The sequence below is a fragment of the Eretmochelys imbricata genome, chromosome 17, assembly GCF_965152235.1.
Source record: "Eretmochelys imbricata isolate rEreImb1 chromosome 17, rEreImb1.hap1, whole genome shotgun sequence".
Lineage (NCBI taxonomy): Eukaryota > Metazoa > Chordata > Testudines > Cheloniidae > Eretmochelys > Eretmochelys imbricata.
The window spans coordinates 3,307,180-3,329,189 of NC_135588.1; the positions used below are offsets into that span (position 1 = coordinate 3,307,180).

At 38.4% G+C, this 22,010-nt stretch overlaps 1 protein-coding gene across 13 annotated transcripts in view; it reads right to left on the reverse strand.

Annotated features, from left to right (window-relative positions):
- The window catches only part of NCOR1 (nuclear receptor corepressor 1), a 113,891-nt gene that overhangs the window by 14,886 nt on the left and 76,995 nt on the right, over positions 1-22,010 (reverse strand). For 9 of the 13 annotated variants that reach the window (XM_077836554.1, XM_077836562.1, XM_077836564.1 and 6 more), the window contains 13 exons: positions 20,832-21,387; positions 16,734-16,863; positions 15,833-16,028; positions 12,534-12,707; positions 11,446-11,606; positions 10,454-10,574; positions 10,264-10,365; positions 9,464-9,564; positions 8,411-8,579; positions 6,878-7,021; positions 5,573-5,656; positions 4,255-4,511; positions 3,506-3,866 (listed from right to left, as the gene is read on the reverse strand). In XM_077836554.1, coding sequence (XP_077692680.1) covers positions 3,506-3,866; positions 4,255-4,511; positions 5,573-5,656; positions 6,878-7,021; positions 8,411-8,579; positions 9,464-9,564; positions 10,264-10,365; positions 10,454-10,574; positions 11,446-11,606; positions 12,534-12,707; positions 15,833-16,028; positions 16,734-16,863; positions 20,832-21,387 — 2,556 coding nt within the window. The remainder of the gene's footprint in view (positions 1-3,505; positions 3,867-4,254; positions 4,512-5,572; positions 5,657-6,877; positions 7,022-8,410; positions 8,580-9,463; positions 9,565-10,263; positions 10,366-10,453; positions 10,575-11,445; positions 11,607-12,533; positions 12,708-15,832; positions 16,029-16,733; positions 16,864-20,831; positions 21,388-22,010) is intronic. The other 4 variants (XM_077836563.1, XM_077836565.1, XM_077836559.1 and 1 more) reach the window with 1 other exon arrangement.

The following is a 22,010-nucleotide window of genomic DNA, read 5'->3' on the forward strand; positions in this document are numbered from 1 at the left end:
CTAAAGCCAAGTTGGGATTTTCAGACAGGACAGAGTAACATAAAACTGTACTGGATTTACATCAGTCTTATCTTACCAAGTGCCAAGGTATTAAGTAGTGCTGTTATAGTATCCTCTCCCTCTTTTCCCTCCCTCCCCCGCAAAAGATCAATAATTTTCTTTAACACCCTCCACTACTGAAATTCTCTACTGGATGCTTGAAAATGTTCCCACTGGACAAAACCCATTCCCTCCCTCCCCTTGTATTTTAGAAACAAAATGGAATATACCTCAGATTGATTTAGTGACATACGCATAGAAATGTCACCAAACATCTAACATGGCTCAACCTGTTTCTACAAAGCAGCAGTCCTGAAGATTTTTTAAAAAATCCTTAATGATTTGAAAGAGGTATTTTAAAATATGTAATCCTAAAGGCATTCCTTTACCAAAATTACAATAATTTTAGAGCTATGTCAAGTTGGTGAGGCCTCATCTGGAGTACTGTGTCCAGTTTTGGGCCCCACACTACAAGAAGGATGTGGATAAATTGGAGAGAGTCCAGCGAAGGGCAACAAAAGTGATTAGGGGTCTGGAACACATGACTTATGAGGAGACGCTGAGGGACCTGGGATTGTTTAGTCTGCAGAAGAGAAGAATGAGGGGGGATTTGATAGCTGCTTTCAACTACCTGAGAGGTGGTTCCAAAGAGGATGGTTCTAGACTATTCTCAGTGGTAGAAGAGGACAGGACAAGGAGTAATGGTCTCAAGTTGTAGTGGGGGAGGTTTAGGTTGGATATTAGGAAAAACTTTTTCACTAGGAGGGCGGTGAAGCACTGGAATGCGTTACCTAGGGAGGTGGTAGAATCTCCTTCCTTAGAAGTTTTTAAGGTTAGGCTTGACAAAGCCCTAGCTGGGATGATTTAATTGGGGATTGGTCCTGCTTTGAGCAGGGGGTTGGACTCGATGACCTCCTGAGGTCCCTTCCAACCCTGATATTCTATGATTCTAAGTTTTGGGGAAGACTACATGACGGTGTTTCTAAATATTTAACGCCGATTGTAAAAGTAAATTATTGAAAACAAATAAAAGTTTAGTTTATTTTAAACAAATTTTTTATTTAGCTGCGACCTCTGTATTATATATTGAGCAATGGCTATTAGGTGTGGTTTAGAGACACTAGGCTAATTTGTATGTTAAGATGCTTTTTGACTTTTCCTGGAATTAATTCATGGTTAAATGCCTGAAAAGAAGAAACAACATCCTATGCAATTGGGCCAGAACTGGGAGCGGATGGGTCATTACACAAAGTAAAAACTATTTCCCCATGCTAATTTTTTCCCCCTACTATTACTCACACCTTCTCGTCAACTGTTGGAAATGGGCCATCCCGATTATCACTACAAAAGGTTTTTTTCTCCTGCCGATAATAGCCCACCTTAATTGATTGGTCTCGTTACAGTTGGTATGGCAACACCCATTTTTTCAGGTTCTCTGTGTATATACATACCTTCCTACTGTATTTTCCACTGCATGCATCCGATGAAGTGGGCTTTAGCCCACGAAAGCTTATGCCCAAATAAATTTGTTAGTCACAAGTACTCTTGGTTTTTTTAATTATGAACATACACACAGCACCCAAAACATATTGGCTGCTTTCCAGACACAAGAGTCTTTGCCCTCTAGAGCTTACAGTATGAAAGACAAAAGACATGAAGAGTGGGAGACCCAGATACAACAAGCAAGGAGTGTGGCCAAGTAACGAATGGCACAAGTGAGTTCCAGCTATTCCCTATCGGGCTAATTTCTTGTAAGCACTGTGGCAGAATCAGATCATCAAGAACAATCTGAATGCATAGAGCAGTGATATTAAAGACCTGCTCAAGGAAATGCATTCTGAGAGACAGAAACAGAGAATGTTGTGGGATGCAATTTCTCCAGTGATGAGATGATTGTGGAAGAAACTAACAGTAGTTGCCTAGCTGGAGACTGGGCATCTCAGCCCTCCCTGCTTGAAGAAATGTAACTGTTCTAAGATATCTTTACAAAACTACTTTTATTCTGATGCCTGACCACTAAAGCAGATGAGAACTGACAAGGTGTTTAGCTTAGAAAAGAAACAGCTTTTGTATGGAGAGCCTGGTAATGGCCTTAATTCTCTCTTAAGCAAAGGGGGTCACAGATTATCAAATTGACTTCAGCCAATAAAAAACCCACTCCTGAGCAGAGTGGCTTTTTCAAAGTTATTTCCAAGTCTATAACCTTTTACTAGCTTTTCTTTTTTAAACACAAGAGCTGCAAGTTGTGCTGGGGTCCCATGTTTGTGAATATAATTAAGTTAGTGTGGCTTACAGGCTATAGCTTTCTATTACTTAAGCATTACTTGGCAGACAGTACAAGACATTTAAAATTTGTGACACTACAAAACAAACCACTAAATAGGTTATGACAACCAACCTGGCAAGGACACTGGCTAATATGGCCAGCTTTCTGTTAAACTGTGCTTAAAAAGATTTTGCTAGAATGGTGAAAAAGTGGTCTTCCAGGCAGTGTAAACCATGGCCTAACAGAGATCCACATCTTACAGGCAGCAAAACAACTTTCACGGTTTTAAAAGTACCTTCCATACTAGTCTGATTTGCTTTTTCTTTGGTACTTATTCTCCAGACCCCAGCTCTCTTTCAAAACTCCTCCTAAAAACTTACTTTTGTGGAATTGCCAAAAAACTCATTGGTAAGAATGAGTATGTGAAGTAATATTTAAAAAAAAAACAACTAAACTATTAAGCAGTGTACATGACATATCAGTGTTATTACATAATCTATTTATGTAACCTTGTCCAACTACACTCAGGAAAATTAAAGATGTTATTAGTTTTACTATTGATTTCAATGGGGCTAGGATTTCACCCTAGGAGTCAGAACTCCTGTGGCTTTAACTCCCTGCTTTATCACAAATTTATTGTGTGGTTGGGGACAAGTCACTAACAACTTTATGTTTCATCTTACCCTCTGTAAAATAGCTATAATGCTTACCTTACAGGGGTGGTGGTAAGTTCAAGTGAGACATTTTCAGTTCCTTGGGATCAACAGCATTATAAAAGCAAAAAAGATCACTAAGGGAAAGACTGAACCTTTACTGTAGTGAATGTACACATATATCAACCTTGCTAAGAACAGTAAACATGAGGCACATTCTAAGGTGTTGAAGCCCAAGATTAACACTGTGGGAGGGTTACAAAACCCAGTGTGAACAGAAAGGTTTTCATTATTTAATTTCAATTAATGTTGGGTTTTTTTAAGAACACTCCGGTTCATGGCTAGCAAACCAAATCCAACAGAACTGTGACAGTTCCTAAGAACAGAGTGAAGTGTTCTATAAATAAATTTAATAACCTATTTTTAAAAAAGCAAATGTCCTTGTATGCTTTACCCAAACAGTGCTCAATCTACAGAAATAAGACATTTTAAGAATTGTTATGATTTTCAATGGTCAGCTTACACTGGGCAAGAAAGGATAACATACCTTCAGTAACTCTGTTCATCATAGGTGAACTCCTGGACATAGGGCTTTGATAGTTCACAGGAGTCCTCCTTGCATTGGTGTCATCATAAATCCCAGGGCTCAACTGTGATTTGGGAGTTTCATGAAGAGTTGACCTGAGGACAGAGGTGCCAGAACTGACCACCGATGTATGACGGGAACGTACAGTCTCCCCAGTCTTTACATCTTCATATTTTGCTCGTTCTACCGCCTTCACATTTTCCGGTACCATTTCCAGCTGAGGCATTCCACGGGGCAGTTTACTTGGTCCAGTGATTAAAGATTTTACATTGTGTTTGATAGCAGACTGGCCGGAGTTGCTTTCATATTTTATGGGTGTACCCTAAAGAGGAGCAGAAGACCATCAGCAGCCAAGGTCACCTTATCAGCTTTCCACTGATGCTAGGAGATCATCTTATAATTTGTTTTTAATCTTTTGTGTTACATACTTACATGAATTTTATGGTATTTGATGCAACTGGATGTTGAACACAGCTACAGTACTTGCTACATCTTATACAAACTGCCCAGCACTCTTGTCAAAATGATACATAATTCCCAGGTTTTTACCAATACATGGAGAAAATGTTTTCAAACTTAATTAAAAACACATAACTGTCTGTTTTCAGCTAACGAGACATGTATTTCTTAAATGCAACAAATACCCTGAATGGAATTACCATTGAGTACCAAGGCAGCAGTAAAAGTCCAGTCCTGGTTTGCATGGTTACCTGAGAAATGGAGCCTTCCATAATTGGCCTTGCACTTTGTACTATTTCAGGAGTCTTGCGACTTTCTTGGCTTAAAAGGTCCTGTCTTGGGATTTCGTGGATGGAACGGCCCATTTCTTTAATGGTAGTGACTCCATCATACGGCTTTCCCTTGGTTATGGCTCCTTCAAACGTCCGTATGGGAGGAGACTCTCTCTTAATCTGTTTAGGATACTTCAGGCCTTCTTCAAAACTCTCAGCTGTTGCTCTTGGTGTACCTTGTGTGGAAGGAAAATAAGTTAACCAAGTCTTTAGTATGTTAACGGCCACTGAAAGATTGTTTTGCACATTTAGCAAACTGCAAATACCAATCACAAACTGGAACTCTGACCTCCCACTACAAATGGGTCTAACCCAGAGGTGGGCAAACTACGGCCCATGGGACCATCCTGCTTGGCCCTTGAGCTACTGGCCGGGGAGGCTAGCCCCCGGCCCCTCCCCTGCAGCCTCAGCTCACTGCGCCGCCTGTGTACCGGCCCACCGCTCCGGCCGGGCAGTGGGGCTGCAAGGTTTTTTTGCTCTGAGCGGCATGGTAATGGGGCGGGGAGCAGTTGGATAAGCGTGGGAGTCCCGGGGGGCCTGTCAGGGGGTGGGGGTGTGGATAGGGTCGGATCGGTCAGGGGACAAGGAGCAGGGGGGGTTGGAGGCTCTGAGGGGGGTGGGAAGTGGGAGGGGGGTGGAGGCCAGGCTGTTTGGGGAGGCACAGCCTTCCCTACCCGACCCTCCATACAGTTTTGCAACTCCGATGTGGCCCCTCGGGCCAAAAAGTTTGCCCATGCCTGGTGTAACATAAAGAACAGAGAAGACTGCAATATAGAAAGAGAAGCAGGAAGTACTTTTTTTTTTTTAAATGAACTAATTTTACCACTAAAAGCCATAAGGGAACAGTACTAAGCAATGGTTTAAGACACCGGATGGGTCAGGCGTGCTCTCATATGCTAAAAGCAAAGACAGCAACACACTCCTCAAATGCTTCCTTATAAGATGATGTTATTTTTATTCAGCACCTGAAGATGCAAAATGCTAAAATATACTTTTTTCAATTTTACAAATTTCCTCATGTAAAATAGCTCCCCATCTGCCAATTCTTGCACAAAACTTAATGTACAATATGTATCAATAACTAACAGGAAGCTTATGCATGGAAAACACTCATCTCTCTACTAAAAGGTTTTAACTTTTGCATGGCTACCATTGTCAGCAACTAGGTAGGGTGCAGCAAGTCAGACTTCTAGGATCAATAAGTTAATGTCAGCCTCTACACTACTGAAAACTTTACCTTGCATTATAGAGCCAGACAGCACAGTCCTCTCCTTCAGTTCTGCATGAGGGCTGCCCCTAGGCAGTGTACGGCATATTAACCCTAAAAAGGTTATTTGGCTGAGTTAGAGAATTAAATACAAGAATGATAAAGTACATGCTACCTACCTAGCTACTGACATAATTTACTATCTGCACTGCAGTTGTGACTAGAGGCCCCAGCCCCATTCTGCTAGGCACTGTACAAGCTTAAGAGACAGTCTCTGCCCTAACAAATTTAAAGGAAGCATATGCCCCGCCCCATTACTATAGTATTTAAACATATACAAGACACTGGTCTTGGGGAAAAAGAAGAGTAACGCTTTCCAAACTGTAGTAGTTGCTTTTCCTGCACTCACCCTAATCCAGTCTCCTCACCTGGTGATGCAGAACATTTAGGAGACATGTGAAGCAGAACAATGACTGGTTAAAACCCCCATTCTATCTTTAAAGATGACTTAACATGGGGACCATCTAAAAGAAGCTGAAATGAAGAGCCAAAGAGAAATTTAACTCAAACATCAAGACCCCCTAAAGTACAATTCTGCATAGGCTGTGGAGAAAAAGTGGATCAGAGAGGTGTAAGACTGGCATTCAGTACCAGTCTTAGGTTCTCCCACTCCAAAGAAATCAGGAGTACACACCAGAAAGTTAAAGCTAGCCAGTAAATATTTTGGGATATAATCTGTAATCCTCTCCGAACTGCATTTCTCCATCTCACTAAGAGGTATTCAGATGTTCCCTACAGGTTAAATGAAGAGGGAACTAAGAGTTCATGTGACTGGTGAGGAGGGAGTCTCTTCCACTTGGTTCTACAGTGCTTAGAGGAACGTTTCTTTGCCTCTTGTACTCCCAAAAGGCACACAGGAAAGTTACAGGCTTACAGTTCAACTTCACCATTACTATCTCGGTTGGGTCATGGTTTAGGAAATCAGTCATTTTGCAACAAACCAAAAAAATCCAGTGATGCTCTGTTATATAAATATTGGCAGCTGCACAAGTCTTAATTAATAGATGTCAGGCAAAACAAAGTAATACAAAGAAGTATTTGTTGTATTGCTGCTACTATCTAGTCCGCTACTTCTATGCTACTAGTTATCTCTTCGCCAATAACAATAGCTCTAAAATGCTTTTACGCCTCTGTTAATATCAAGTTACAGTGATTTGATTTCTACCTTTAAGTCTCCTTTCTCTTCCAGTTTACTGTATAAATATCCTCTTGATTTAGATCTACCCCAATGTACTTGTTATTAAGGCACATAGTATATTTAAAATAGGTGCTTACCCTCTAATGGTGCAGACACTGGAGACTCCCTCATTGACATTCCTTGTTTAATATTTCCTTCCATCGTATCATAACTTCTCTTTAAACTGATTTCATGAGCAGTCCTTGGACTCCTGGTTCCTTCTCGGACGTTCTTAATAGCTGCTAAATTATACAGATGTGTAGTAAGGAAAAGGTGAGAACATAACATAACCAAGCAATCAATTACACAGTAGAACCTTGATACAGGATACCAAAAACTTATTCTAACAATGTTTACCTTTTCAATACTGTACCCAAACATATTTAAATGCCTTTTTAACACTCATCTTTTACTACTTAAATCCTGTAATATTACTTTAGCAAATAAATATTTTTGTCTACAATATTTTGATCTGAAGTTTGAATTTTAATGTTAAAAGGATAACTTATTTCCTCTAACTCTCCTGAGTTTGTAATACTCTCTATTCTTTAAAGGAAGTGTTATTTTGACATTTTCACATTTGTCAACTAATTTTTTAAAACTAATGTAGAAATTAAATACTAGTGTCAGTTTTTATCTCCTTCAGTTATACACTGTGTAAGACCCATCACACCAAGGTCACCTTTCTGGATGATTCTAATAATTTATGATCCCAATACTGCAAGCTGAACTAGGCAGGTGGACCCCTCAACCCACATGGAGTCCCACTGACTTCAGGGAGGCTCTGTGAAAGAGTCTTCCTATGTTAGATCCAATACTCCAGTGAGGTTATGTTAGCTATGGGAACAGCTTGTTTGATGACTGCTTCTGAAAATCCACCAGGGAAACTGCAGGTTTTTTGTAGGTCTTATAAAAATACCGTGTTTGGGGGTTTTTCATTCTTCCAAGTGGAATGGAAGAACAAAATATTGAGTATTAAGGAACTATAAAAGCCTTCTCCACTAAGATTAGAACAGTCTTAAAGCAGTTTAAATTTTGGCTTAAATATATGGATACTCTCCCTTTATATAAGAAAACCTATTATACATTATTCCAACACACACACACACAATGTTAAAATGTTGGTTTGAAAAGGTATCTGTATTTTAAGGATAAAATCCTTACAAGAATATTGTAATTATTTTTTAAAAAATAAGAAGCCTGGAAATTCAAGGCGTAGGGTAACTTTAATTTAAGGGTTTGGATAGTGTGCAATAAATAATGCATGGGGGTTATATATTTAATGATGAAGACAAAACAAATATTGAACTGCTCAGTCAATGAGGCAGCTCTGTCCATCCTGTGCGGAAAAACCATGATCTCATAACATACTATTATCATTATACACATGCACAATGGGGCAGAATTAAGGTTGCATAGGCAACCTTCATTGACATTTCCTAACTTTCAAGTGCTTGACTTTGCAATCTTAGCATTCGTTTAGCTGAGTGGTTTTTGTATGGAATTATATGTAAAAAAATAGAAAAATAACGGATCCCTAACCTGAAATCCACAGATTTGATAGAAGAGGAAACTCAATTGCAATTTTAAACTATGGACCAGTTATACTACTCCGATATATAAATACTTACTATCATATGATAAGATATGCCCACTCTTGCCTTCATAAATAACATGGCCTTTGGCTGCAGCTTCCTCTCGGCACTTCTCAGGGCTGCTGTCTTCGGTAGCCAGTCGGGTGATGGTTCCTTTCAGCAATGCATCAGCAGCAATGCCAGACTGGGACAATGCTGGTGTACCCTGCAATCAAATCAATTAAGTATAATTCTGAACATACGTATGTAAGATACCGAAAACTGGGCACCAGAGAACAAGAAGTGTAGCTTCAGGCCTATAATCCTGATTCCTCTAATCAGAAATTTCAGGTACAGTTCCTGGTATTTCATGTAATAGTACTAGTGCAGAGGAGTATATTTTGCACTGCCACTTTATGAATTTTTTTTTAAAATGACAATGGGGAACGCTATATTACATCATTCCTTTGTGACCGGGAGCTTTTTTTTGGACATACTACAACAACTGTTTTGGGGGAAATGGAACATCTACTTAGCTATACTATTATCCAAGATCATTAGGCTGTACTTTATCTTCAAACACTACATACTAATGTATCCTCAGACTCTGATTATAAAAATCAAGAAAGGGAGTTACCAACTCAGAGGGTGTTCTGTTTGCTCATTAACTGTGCCTACTCCCTTTGTATGCACAAGCCACCATAAAACTAAAAATAGAATGTTACTTGTATCTTCGCATTAGAAAGACAAAGGGATTTAAGAATTAGTTATGTTGTTCCTGGGATTTTATAACAGCATCTGTGCAAAGCTGATTACCAAGATTTATTTCTTAATTCTTGCACTGCAAGGATTTTACTCAGATGTGAAGTAAGGTACAGCTAACAAGTCTTCATTTAGAACTACTACAAAACCTGTGATATTAAGCTAAAAGTTAGACATGCGTGATAATTCTTTGTCAGAGGTGATATCCTGGCATTACTGACTTCAATGGTGTTGGAATTTCACTCTTGGAGTGTTTATATTTACCTATGCAAAGATGTTAAGGATTATTTTTAAAAATAAGTACCTCTGTGCTAGTACCAAACAATAGAAGGTAAAGGGGAAAAAAACCTGAGTAATGGAGCCTCGCAGAGAAGGGATGGTTTCAACAGGAACTTTGTTGGCTGGAGTTCCTCGTGTTATACTTCCTTCTTGTATAGCTGTTGTGGTACCTGAATCAAAATTAAATGAAAACCAATAAATAAGGCCCCCATCAATTCAACTGGCAACTAAAACAAATTATTTGCTTAAAATAATTGAAAGTTCTCTCCAAGGTGACAACTTAAAAAGTCAAACTATCTGAATTTTTTTAAAATGTATTATTGCTATAGGTCTATATATAACAGAAAGATGAGAAATAAAATGACAGTTTTCTTACAGTGGGTCTTTATCAGTATTTTTATGTATAGTCAGTTTCACTGTTTTACCTAGGTCTTCTAAACAAGAAGGGAGAGCTAGTGGCAGGCTTATTCCTAAAACATATTTTAACCTGTGGTTTTTATTTTTACTATTAATTGACTACATTTTAAACTAACAGTACCCCTTTACTTATTATTTGTTAATTTCACATATGTAGATATACCAGATATTTCAAAGAACATTTGCAAGGCAGAAAGACTCAAAATTAAAATTTTTTTAAAGACTACTAATTATAAATGCTTTTTGTAAGACATATGCACTCACAGAGAACAGTATATAGGAAGCCTGGAATAGCACTTGGATACCCGGCCTTGAAAAGGCCAACAATAGTCAGTAAATCTCAAGAGATTTTATGGCAAGTCAAGTAGTGAGGACTATAAAAATTAACTGACTCATTTTCATCATCCTTGACAAATTAAAATTCATTACTCAACACATGAGTATTTCTTTACCTCGGACCACACCTTCATGCTGTGCCCTGACCAAGAGGCCCTCAGGCTGGGAATTCTGGCTTCTGGGAGAGAACTCTTCTTGCTTGATGTAGGGTATGGAAGCTAGTTAGAAAAAAAGACAAAATTAATTTTTCCACTATTAATGCGCAAAACTTGCATATAATGTTTATGTTGGCTTTAGTTTTCCTACCAGGTTTGGCAGACTCCTGTTGCCTCGGCAGGCCAAGAGATATGGATCCCACAGATGGCTTTGCTGGTTCTTGACTATAAGAAGCTTGACTATGGGATGTTAAGTAAGTGCCAGGTGTTCCCTAGAAGAATAAATCATTTTGATAAATTTTATTTTTGGGTAATGAATAATATTAAATTACTACTCGCATATTAACATTACAGACTGTGCTTTAGTTTTTAATTACTTAAATGGAAATAAATGATGAGCTGACCAAAATATCTTGTACTGCTACATAATTATAACAGGAACTCTAGACAGCTTAACACATCTCCTGCAGTATTCAGAACAAATATTGAACAGGAATAAATAAGCCAACTCAGCCAGTGAGCAGCTACAAAAAGTTCTTTCCACCCCCACAGGTTGCCCATGTGACTCCTGGCTGGTAAAGGTTTGGGATGGGTTCAGTTTCAATACTGGAGTAAATATAACACTGATTGGACACCATTAGCTTCATTGCCAACTGTCATTCTGTAGACAGTATAAAAGCAAATGGCATTTAATGCCATTCTGCTGATGGAAGTCACTCATTTTTAGTTCTGTACTGCTCAGATGTTATACAGTTTTTAGCACTGGTTTACCTATAAATGAACTAGTGCATTCATTTTCTATGTGGAAAGATGCCTCTGTCTTAAGAATTTAGAGCAAGGGTGGCCAAATGCAGTCTACAAAATTCTACTGTGCAGATTACCATGGCTCTCATCTTTAGTTCTTAGGTGCAACCCCGGGAGACTACAGGTCCTAGCCAACTCAGTCTATTAAAGATGAAGGCTACAATCTGCCTCACTTTATGAAAGGAAACTGCAGTTCTTGGGTTTTTGGTAGGCTGGGTTTTTGGTAGGCTGGCCACGTGGCTCTTAGTTGGAAGAAGAATAAACACCGTGCTGGAGATATGAAGTTGGGAGCAAGAATATATTAAACTTAGAAGTTGCTGCTGAGTAATGTTCTCTTACTTGTGAGATTGAGCCTCCCATAATGAATGATGGTTTTTCTGATGGCATAGTAGTTTTGGAGGATGGAATGAGTGGAGGTGGTGGTCTGGTTGGCCGGGTCGTTGGGAGCCGGACCCCTTCAGGTATATTTGTTATTACTTGATGAGGAGCAGGCTGGAGAACTTTTAAAGAAAAAGTTTTGTTAAACAATACAGCCCATTTCTGGCTCTATCATTCACTACACAAACAATCTTAAAAACAGAAACAAGTGTAATACTTCATCTTACTGTGCACAAGAAGAACTGCTTAGTGGTATGTCCTACAACATTTTTAGACGGATTTTTCCTCTGCAATTCTTCATGGCGTATGTAGTTAAATTTAGTGGAATTAAACTTGGCATCAAAGTATAAAAATAAATAGCAATATCTACATTTTAAAACAACTTTAAAATTTAAACTTTCAAGCAAGGTGGACCAAGTTTTCACCGTACAGGTTTTTTTCCCCCACAACCATTTTTGTTCTTAATACTTGATTAGATTTGGGCTTAATTTCATTTAGTCTTTCCTTAATTTGTCCTCTGTTACGGTCCAACATCACACTCTGGGGAAAAAGAACTATAACAAATGTTATACACATTTCTGGATTGTGGGTTATTTTTCCATAGTTGACAGAATAGCTAGAGTCTATTAAAAACACTTCTTATCAGGTACTAATGTATATTTTAACAGGTTCTACTTTCCTTTTTCCTTCCCCCATTCATATCATATTGGAGAATTCTTTTTTGCAAGTTAAAATAAAATCCTCATCTGCCATTTTGGCTCTACGCTGGAGCTTTAATAAATTTCAAAACCCCAATACCGTAAGATTTCATATTTGGTTAAGAAAATACATATTAGAGAAGAGAACCAGCTGATGCAAAATGAAAACATGAGGGTACATGTTCCCCATGACTGGAAAATCCCAAAGGAAGGTCTATTTACAAAAAAGAAAGTCATTTTCAATAGTGCAGATAAGCCTTTAAAGAAAGTTTACTACTACATTGAATCATGGAAGTCTAACCTATGAAGGCAGACCGCCAGTGGCTATTGTGCAAAACAAATAATATTTACCTGGTGGAACACTATAGCGAGCTGCATTCATATCAGGCTGTGGAGAGGCTTTACTGACTTCTCTTGGAGATAGCCTGTATGGCGATGCTGACCTTGCTGCTGTGTTTTGCACCTGTGCTTCCTGTTCTATTGCTCGTTTCACCTCAACGTAAGGCATATAAGCAACTGATTTTCCTATAAAAGTTAAGGTTATCATGAGAGAACCACCCTATATTAAAATACTTAGTGTGAAAAGAACTGGATCACAATAGCCAAGTGACAAGACCATTGGTCTTCTAAAGTCAAGTGTACTCTTGTCAGAAGTTTAAATGCTTTCATTCCAAAAGAACTTTTCAGACCACATAAGTAAAGACTTCCATACACAATATCACTTAATCACAGCACTGATGCAAATGAAAGACTTCACAGTTAACAACAACAGGTCTTCTTCCCTTCCTGGAATAAAAGGAGCTTCCAGATCAGTTACCCTCCCACACATGAGAAAACGTCTGTAGGAGTTCAAGATCAATAAATATCTTTGGATCAGAAATTACTGAGACTTCAGACAGTTTTGCATATTAAACCACAAGTGTACCGATTCCTGTACCAGCTTTTTGGCATTCAATTTGATTCAAATGTTACCCTTAGAAACTGAGTGTATTTAGCCTTGTTAGTCTTTTTGAGTCTTCCAGATTCAGACACGTTTAAAAGTTGACAGTATATAAATAGAGCTGAACATCATTGAACAACTGACCTTGGCAAATATCATAATTTAAAAATTATTACATAAGTTTATTACTGAAGGAAAAAAGCTGGTGAAATATTTTTTGCAACATTATGCACATTTTTTCTATAGGAGAAGTAAAAGTTAAAAAGATTCAGTCTCTTCCCTGCTTCAGTTTTTATCAATAAAGTCATTCACTTTGTACTTGATAATGTACATTTTCATAGATGCAGACAAAAAACTTCCAACTGTAATTATATTAAAAACAAACAGTACCAAGGAACTCAAGCCATGTGAGAAAGGTTCAGTAGAGAAGCTGCCAATTTTTATTTCTAAATCCTTAATAAATATTTACTTCTAAATCCTGCCGGCAAGATTTAAGAGTAAATATTGTTTTAGACTGAAGACAACTCACTACTATTGATCTCCATACTCCTGTCCACCAGTTAAGGGCTGCTCCTAGTCAATTTAAGAGCAGTAAATCTATATGGTCAATGGCTTTGGGGTTTCATAATTAAAACAATGACTAGGAAAAGGAAAGAAAATTTTGCCCTAGAAATAACAGAATTAAGATCAAGATTTGTCTGTATTTTAGAACCTCAATTTTGTTTCGCAAATATAAGGGGAATGTGAAAGGATAATTCAAGAATACCTGATTATGAATCAGAACCAGCCTACTGTAGCTGAGAAAGTACACCTTTAACCTCATCAGTTAAACAGTACTAATCATACTGCAAAAAAAATTACTATGTCTACCATTGTACGTCACTGATAAGTTCACTGCGGATTGTCAATAAGTCTGTGCTATTACATGGTCTTTCATCTGGCCACTTGCCTTTAACTCATGCATCCTGTGTAAATATCCTAAAACCTATACTGGAAAGTTTAAAATAGAATCTGTGGGTTGTCTCCAATGCATTGAATACAGTGGAGAAATCCCAGCTGCAAAACAGACTTAAAGGAACAGAAACTCTAGAATAGTTTGGGATGTCTACAACTCTTCAAAAGTTCAGAATTTAAATACTAAATCCTTTAGGACTCAAATACATTTTATCAAATTCTTCCCAGCACCCACAGAAATCTTGAATTTTGCTGGCAGAGAACTTCATCCTCAAACTTTCCAATACTTCATAATAAACTACAGCCAATGCCAACTATTATTCAAAGAAATGGTATTTTGGCTAGGTAGCATTTGTAATTGCAACCACAAGATCTTCCACCTATTCTAAAAGAACAACCTCCAAAAACAGTTCTCTACAAGTTCTCTCCTCACTATTGTGAATGGAAGAGAACAGGTACACCACTGTTCAAAACATCTGTCATTCTCAAACATACCAGTGCTTCTTTTTGCTTTGGCAAAAATTAATATGAAGGTTTTCAAGAAAATGTAATTTAAAACTGTAGTGTATGCTGAAAACTCAAAACTGTTTTCCAAAAATCAAAATGTTTAAGATGTTTCATGTTATTAGTGCTGGTTATGTCACTGTAAGAGTCAGATGTTACACAACATTTGTTCTTACAACAAAAGTAGTGAATGAGGATGTACATTCCAAGGTATTCTAAATCAGAGGTTCTCAACCTTTCCAGAGTATTGTACGCTTGCAGGAGTCTGATTTGTCTTGCGTTCCCCCAAGTTTCACCTCGCTTAAAAACTACTTGCTTAAAAAAAATCAGACAAAAATACAAAAAGGTGTCATAGAACACTGTTACTGGAAAAAATTGCTTACATTCTAATTTTTACCATATAGTTATAAAATAAATCAATTGGAATATAAATATAGTACTTACATTTCAGTGTATGGTATATAGAGCAGTATAAACCAGTCAATGTCTGTATGACATTTTAGTTTGCACTGACTTTGCTAGTGCTTTTCATGTAGCCTGTTGTAAAACTAGGCAAATATCTAGATGAGTTGATGTACCCCCTATATGACCTCTAGGTACCACAGAGGTACACGTACCCCTGGTTGAGAACCGCAGTCCTAAACAACAGTTTTACATTTAACAACATTCTGAAGAGGTCTTTGTTCAAGAACTCAGTGGACCTGAAAGTGTGTCTCTTTCTCCAGCAGAAATTGGGCTACAATAAGAGATGTTACCTCACTCACCTTGTCTCTCTTTTGTTCTCAGGAGGTTAACTCAATAAGTTTGATTTAAGGATCTAAGTTGGTCCACCCAAGGACGTACAACATTGGAAGAGATTTTATCACTGACTCTCAAAGCATTCGCGGACCAGACGACAGCACCTCTAGCATCACTGCATCCACCACATTAATTCTAGACCAGTTTACTGCCTTGCCACAGTATCAGGTTCTTGGTACACCCTTTCCTAACAGAAGGGCTTCCAGTAGGATGCATTTTTCTCTTCACACAACTACATGTAAGGTACTAAAGGGCAGTTTGTAATTTGCTTGCTAATTACTTTATGAAACCTATTCCATGAAATTGGTGATCAACATACACAGAGATGAAACATTAGCAAAGGGTCTAGTAGATTCCAGTAATTGATTCTTGCAGTTTATAATCCAGAATTTGACCCATGTTTCAATATCTAGGGTTGCTTAGTTCTTGAGTTTTCAAAAAAGACGTCGCCTACCTTCCCACTCAACATTAGGGCTCTTGGAGGTGCCACATGGGCTTGCAGAACTTCTATACTCCATATCGATATGCTCCTGCCTCTGGCGCTGCTCCTCCAGCAATGCTGATTCATGCATAGCTTTAATGTGCCGCTGATAGAGAGCATAACCACTAATGGGTGTTCCAATAGGTACATTACATGGGCTACAAGAGACCTAAAAGGGAAGAAAATAAATACATAATATCTGTATAATACATATCAAACATTTACCAAAGTAGCTCTCTTTTGCCAGCAATAACTCATGTCTACTTGCTCCATGTCAAAGGATGTAATCTACTTCTACATATTTCAAAGGCAGCATCAGAACTTTTCTGGGTGTTTTTAAAGCTAACTGTTCTGCATTTATCATTGGTTTCAGAGTAACAGCTGTGTTAGTCTGTATTCGCAAAAAGAAAAGGAGGACTTGTGGCACCTTAGAGACTAACCAATTTATTTCAGCATAAGCTTTCGTGAGCTACAGCTCACTTCATCGGATGCGTACTGTGGAAAGTGTAGAAGATCTTTTTATACACACAAAGCATGAAAAAATACCTCCCCAGGAGAGTGGGGTGGGGAGAGGTATTTTTTCATGCTTTGTGTGTATAAAAAGATCTTCTACACTTTCCACAGTACGCATCCGATGAAGTGAGCTGTAGCTCACGAAAGCTTATGCTCAAATAAATTGGTTAGTCTCTAAGGTGCCACAAGTACTCCTTTTCTTTTTGCATTATCATTGTAATTTAAACTCAATCACAAATGTACTGCGATAAAACAAAGAAACAAATTCTCTCTTGTTTTATGATATTTTTCATAACAAAATGTAACATAAAACAAATTATGGATATTGCAGATTCCCCTTCAAATGACATTAAAAACGTACCATAGGTGGTATGACAGCAGCTCGATGGTGAAGTTGTTGCAAATCCATCTGCCCTTGTTTTATTGTGGAGGATACTAGTATAGATCCAGTAGGGTTTAACAGTGAAGGCTTTGAATCCATAGTGAAGATTCTGGAGAAGGAGAGAGCAGAAAATTAAAACTAGACAAAGTGCAAGATCTTGATAGGATTACAAACAAAAGTACTCCTTTATTGAATTAAATAACTGAAAAGCAAAGAGCAAGTAAAAGCAAAAAGTTACATAAATACCCACAAGACCAAGCCTGAATGGAATACATGCTGCAACCACTCGAAAAAGAGCATAACCTTTTGTACATCAAAATAGCACACAGTACAATGCACACCAGAGACCAGAACAAGTGGATGGCAACATTTCAATAAGTCTGCTTATGTTCTAATTTTAAATTCCTTAATTCTGCATCAGTAATAAGAATTTGTCTGTTAATTTCTTTAGTTGATATTAGATGGGGTGGGATCTGAGTTACTACAGAAAATTTTTTCCTGGGTATCTGGCTGGTGAATCTTGCCCACATGCTCAGGGTTTAGCTGATCGCCATATTTGGGGTCGGGAAGGAATTTTCCTCCAGGACAGATTGGAAGAGGCCCTGGCAGTTTTTTGCCTTCCTCTGTAGCATGGGGCACGGGTCACTTGCTGGAGGATTCTCTGCTCCTTCAAGTCTTTAAACCACGATTTGAGGACTTCAATAGCTCAGACATAGGTGTGAGGTTTTTCGCAGGAGTGGGTGGGTGAGATTCTGTGGCCTGCGTTGTGCAGGAGGTCGAACTAGATGATCATAATGGTCCCTTCTGACCTTAATATCTATGAATCTATAAATAAAATGGTGATTGTTAAGACAGAAGTCATGTTATACATATTTTTTCCTCTACATTATATTTTTCCAATTGTTTATCTAAGTTAGTTTTAAATATTTCCAGGGATAAAGCCTCCTTCACATCAGAAGACTATGAACTCTTGCTCTACATTTTGAAATTCTGGGAGCTTACAGGACTTCTATGAAAAGCCTTTCAGTGTACAAATATCTGCTGAGAAATCAATAAAATGAAGAGAAAAATCCTATTTAACATGGTAGAACTTCCACTATAAAATGCATCAACAAATTATAAAATTTAGAGCTTTGATCATGACTGTAGCAGACTACCTAAATTCTCAGAGGAATAAAAAAGGTCTAATATATTCTTTGCTTAAATCTGAGAGGAAGATGTGCTTTATCATCACTTGTACATCACTAGTCTGAACTACTGGCTAAGTGTAGGATGACTCCTATGCAAGTTAAGATTACTTCCCATTACACAGGATGTGGGAAGCAATAGAATTGCCCTAAAAATTATGACAATACCTATTGAAAATCCCATTTTGTAGGTTCTTCTCAACTTTACCATGTTAGGAATTATTATGCTAATTAAAACCCGTCTAGTGCATTTGTAAAGCACCCTTCACCACAGTTTTTACTCTTCCTGTTTTTCAGCCACAATTCCTTGAGTTCAACAAACCTATTGTCACCATTTAGCCTGGTAAAAGATCAAGTAGTCACTGTCACTCACAATATGCCTGAGAGAGGTGGCAGGAGTCCAAGGTAATGCGTTAAAATGGTTTGAGTCTTTCTTGGAGGGACACACCCAATAAACAGTGATTAGAAACTTCACCTTCACCACTAGACACCCTCAATTGTGGAGTCTCACAAAGATCAGTTCTCTCTCTGGTCCCATTCAACACCTACATGCAGCCACTAGGTGAACTGGTCAGATGACATGTACTTAAGTGTCAGCAATATGCAGATGACACACATCTCTACCTATCCGTCACAACATGAGACCACACTGCTACCACCATAAAAGCCCCATGCTTGGACAAGATCAGCTCACAGATGAGGCTGAACCTGAGCAAGACAGCAGTGATGCTGGCAGGCAAAGGAAAGCAATTGAAGAGTTTGCAGTCACAGTGCAGTTTCCTTTGGCTGAAAGTACACAGCCGCAATTGGTCACTTTGGTCCATAGTCTAGATCTGAGTACTGATTCCTCACGGACACTAAGCTTCCACATAGCAGCAGCCACGAGTAATGCTTTCTATCATCTCCAGTTGGCTAGGAGACTCTGTCCCACCCTGGTGGACAAAGAGTTGGGGTTAGTCAGTCAGACCTTTATCACTTCTTCACTGGACTATAGCAATGCAATATACCTGAGCATGAAGAATGCAGTATTTAGGAAACTCCAACTAATACAGAACACTGCAATGTCTCTCCTCAGCAACACAGGAAACCTCAGACACATTAGACATGCCTTCCACTCCCTGTGCTGGCTTCCCACAGAATTTCTTAACTAAGTTCAAGGTCTCAGTCCTTATTTTCAAGGGACTCAATGGCCTGGGCTCAGGATACCTAAAAGACTGTGGTCAACAACATCAATCCTCTGGTACAATAGAACTCTCTACAATAAAGCCTAAAGCTTGTCTGTGCAGAGACACAGCTTTCTTGGGGACCAGTCCAAGACTCTGGAACTAAGACCAATCACCACCACCTTCCGCTCAAAGTGCATGGTGCATTTCCTTAACCTTGCCTTCTTTAATGTAATACATAGTAACAAGTACATTTAATAAAACCCTACCAAAACAAGACACTCCCTAAACACACTTCTCCCCCTGGGGAGAGGATATGAGAATAAACATGTGACAGATGTTACGTCACTTGCTTAATGCACTATTGGAATGTGCTCAGATACTAGAGCGATGAGTGTGGTATAAGAACCTATACAGCTTAGAATAGGGGAAATTCTGGGTCTCTGCTTCTTCAGGTACCCTGTGACAACAGTAACATACTGGCACAACTCAGAATAATCTCTTCTATGAATGAGGAATCATCACGACTTTCCACATAAAACAGAAATTCTCCATTACATCACACTCTTAAACTAATTAAAGTTATAATAAAGGAGATTCAAAATATATTTTTCTGGATTTGTACATTGTACATAATGCATTGTGTCAAAACCACTTTACAGTTTAACTAAAATGAGAATTCTCTCCAATTTTCTTAGAAGACACATGTGGGGAAGACTTTCCAAATTACCACTTTAGTTTTGGGATAGATCACTGCCTCAATTGATTTTTGAATAATAGTTTTGTTCTGTGCCAGAAAATCTTGAAGCAACAATAGTTTCTCCCCAACCCTCAGAAGAGGAACACAGGATTACATATCATGGAGACCCTTGACAGGAATATCTAGCTTTTTGTTTTGCTTTGGAAAGTTTCTCTCATTGTTTTCAATAAGGTGCTATCCTTTCCAAAAAGCTGCTTAACATGTACATGTAGCCTATTCTTGGCACAAACCCCAGATGGCTTAATTTCCTTCCTCCTTTAGCTTTCCAGGCAGGAGTGTGGTTTTTGATGGCTGGCCATCCACCAGACTATCATAGAGAATTCAGGCTATAATTTGCCTTGCTGAAGGCAGATATTTTGTCTGGGTTTTGGGCACACTGTTAGATCAACATTTCCCCTCACTAAGCATTAAGACTCTCCTTTCTGAGAGAGCATATACCTTTCTTTCTGAAAGCCCCTTTTCCCAGTAGGAGTTGATACTGCTTGTAGAACCAAGCATCACCACCACTCATGACACTTGTCCACATTCCGGAAAGCAGAATTCAAAAGAACATGGTGCCAAATAAGCCATTTGAAAAATGGATGTTAATGTTTAAACTACAAAATATTTTTATTGTACATGCATGCACACATACTAAAAATCTCAAAGTTCAAACCACGGAGTTGAGTGAGGGTTAGTGGTAGAATGAAGAACACACAAACATAGGAAGTGTTCCATATTTTGCTTTAACAATGTGTCTTCCAGTTACGTAATACGATTTTTAAAAAAGAATGTTTTGTGTGTGTGCGCGCGTGGAGATCTCTAGTAGTTTAAAAGTAACTGAATATCCTTTGTCACAGACATCCCAAGCAGAATTTGGGTTGTCTCTCTCACCAACAGAAATTGGTCCAGTATAAGATATTACCTCACCCACATTCTCTCTAAGGTTAAATTAATGTTTCTCTCATAATTGAATAATTAAACTCACCTTTGTCTTTCAGGTTCCCCATCAACATCTTCATCAGCACTACAAGTAGCACTAGAATCATTGTCTGAATTGGGCTCTGGTCTTGCTGGATTAGTCTGCTGTGACAGGCTGAAATCCATTTCCTCAGGTTCTGACTTTTCCTTGGGTTTCTCCAAATCCCTCTCTTTGGTATCACTCTCTATTTTCACTTGAATGTTCTCGGGTAACCTTATTTCAGCATCTACAGGTTCTGCTTTAGTATGCACTGGAAGGTTGAGCACAGGCTTAGCTTCAGCTGGGTGGCTTCTACTGTCCATCTCCATTGGCTCCTCTGCCTCATTACTTATTTCTTCCTTAACTTGGAGCTCAACATTCTGATTTTCAGCGGTTTGTGTACTTTGGGCTGCTGAGGAGGGGGATGTGCTAGGTACGGTTTTAATGGCAGATTCCTGTTCTGCTGTTGTCTCAGTGGTTATCCTAGCAGCAGAGCTCTCAGACATCGCATCTTCACTGGGTTTGGAAGCTTCCACTGGTGAAGGAGATGGAGCACTCTCTGTATCTGAACTATTTTCAGCACCTGAAAGACATTATTCTTGCATAAGCACTCAAAATATAATTAACACGCTCTGACTGGACAGCAAATAATTGCTCTCATTTTACAGCACCCACAAATATATGAGGTATCCCACAGTACAAATAAGACTACAAGCCTCTGCCCCAAAGGTATCATTCACCACTTAATTTCACACCTAATGCAATGATGACTTTACATGGGAAGCTTTTCATCATTTGTGAACAATCCAAGCAACTCATTTTCAAACATGAATTACACAGATTTATTGCTTAGCGCAGAAATCTCTCTTTCAAAAAACTTATTTTAGTTTTAGGTATTAGCCACAGGCTATACATTTAAAATTTCTTCATTTTAAGAGTCGATACACTTGTAGAATTGGAATCCAGACACTGAAACACAGGCTGCAACATGAAAAAAAGTCTGCTATAGGCTTTCACACAGCAGAGTTGACAAATTTTCAGAAAACAATGCTGTGCATCACAGCTAGTGACAAACTAGGGTTTTCAATCTATAGGAAGAATTGTAAATTAGCATTATTAACAACATTTTGTACCATTTTAAAATAAATGGTAACTTTTATTCATCTTTCATTCTAATCATTGTCCCACAGAAATAACTTCAGTAAA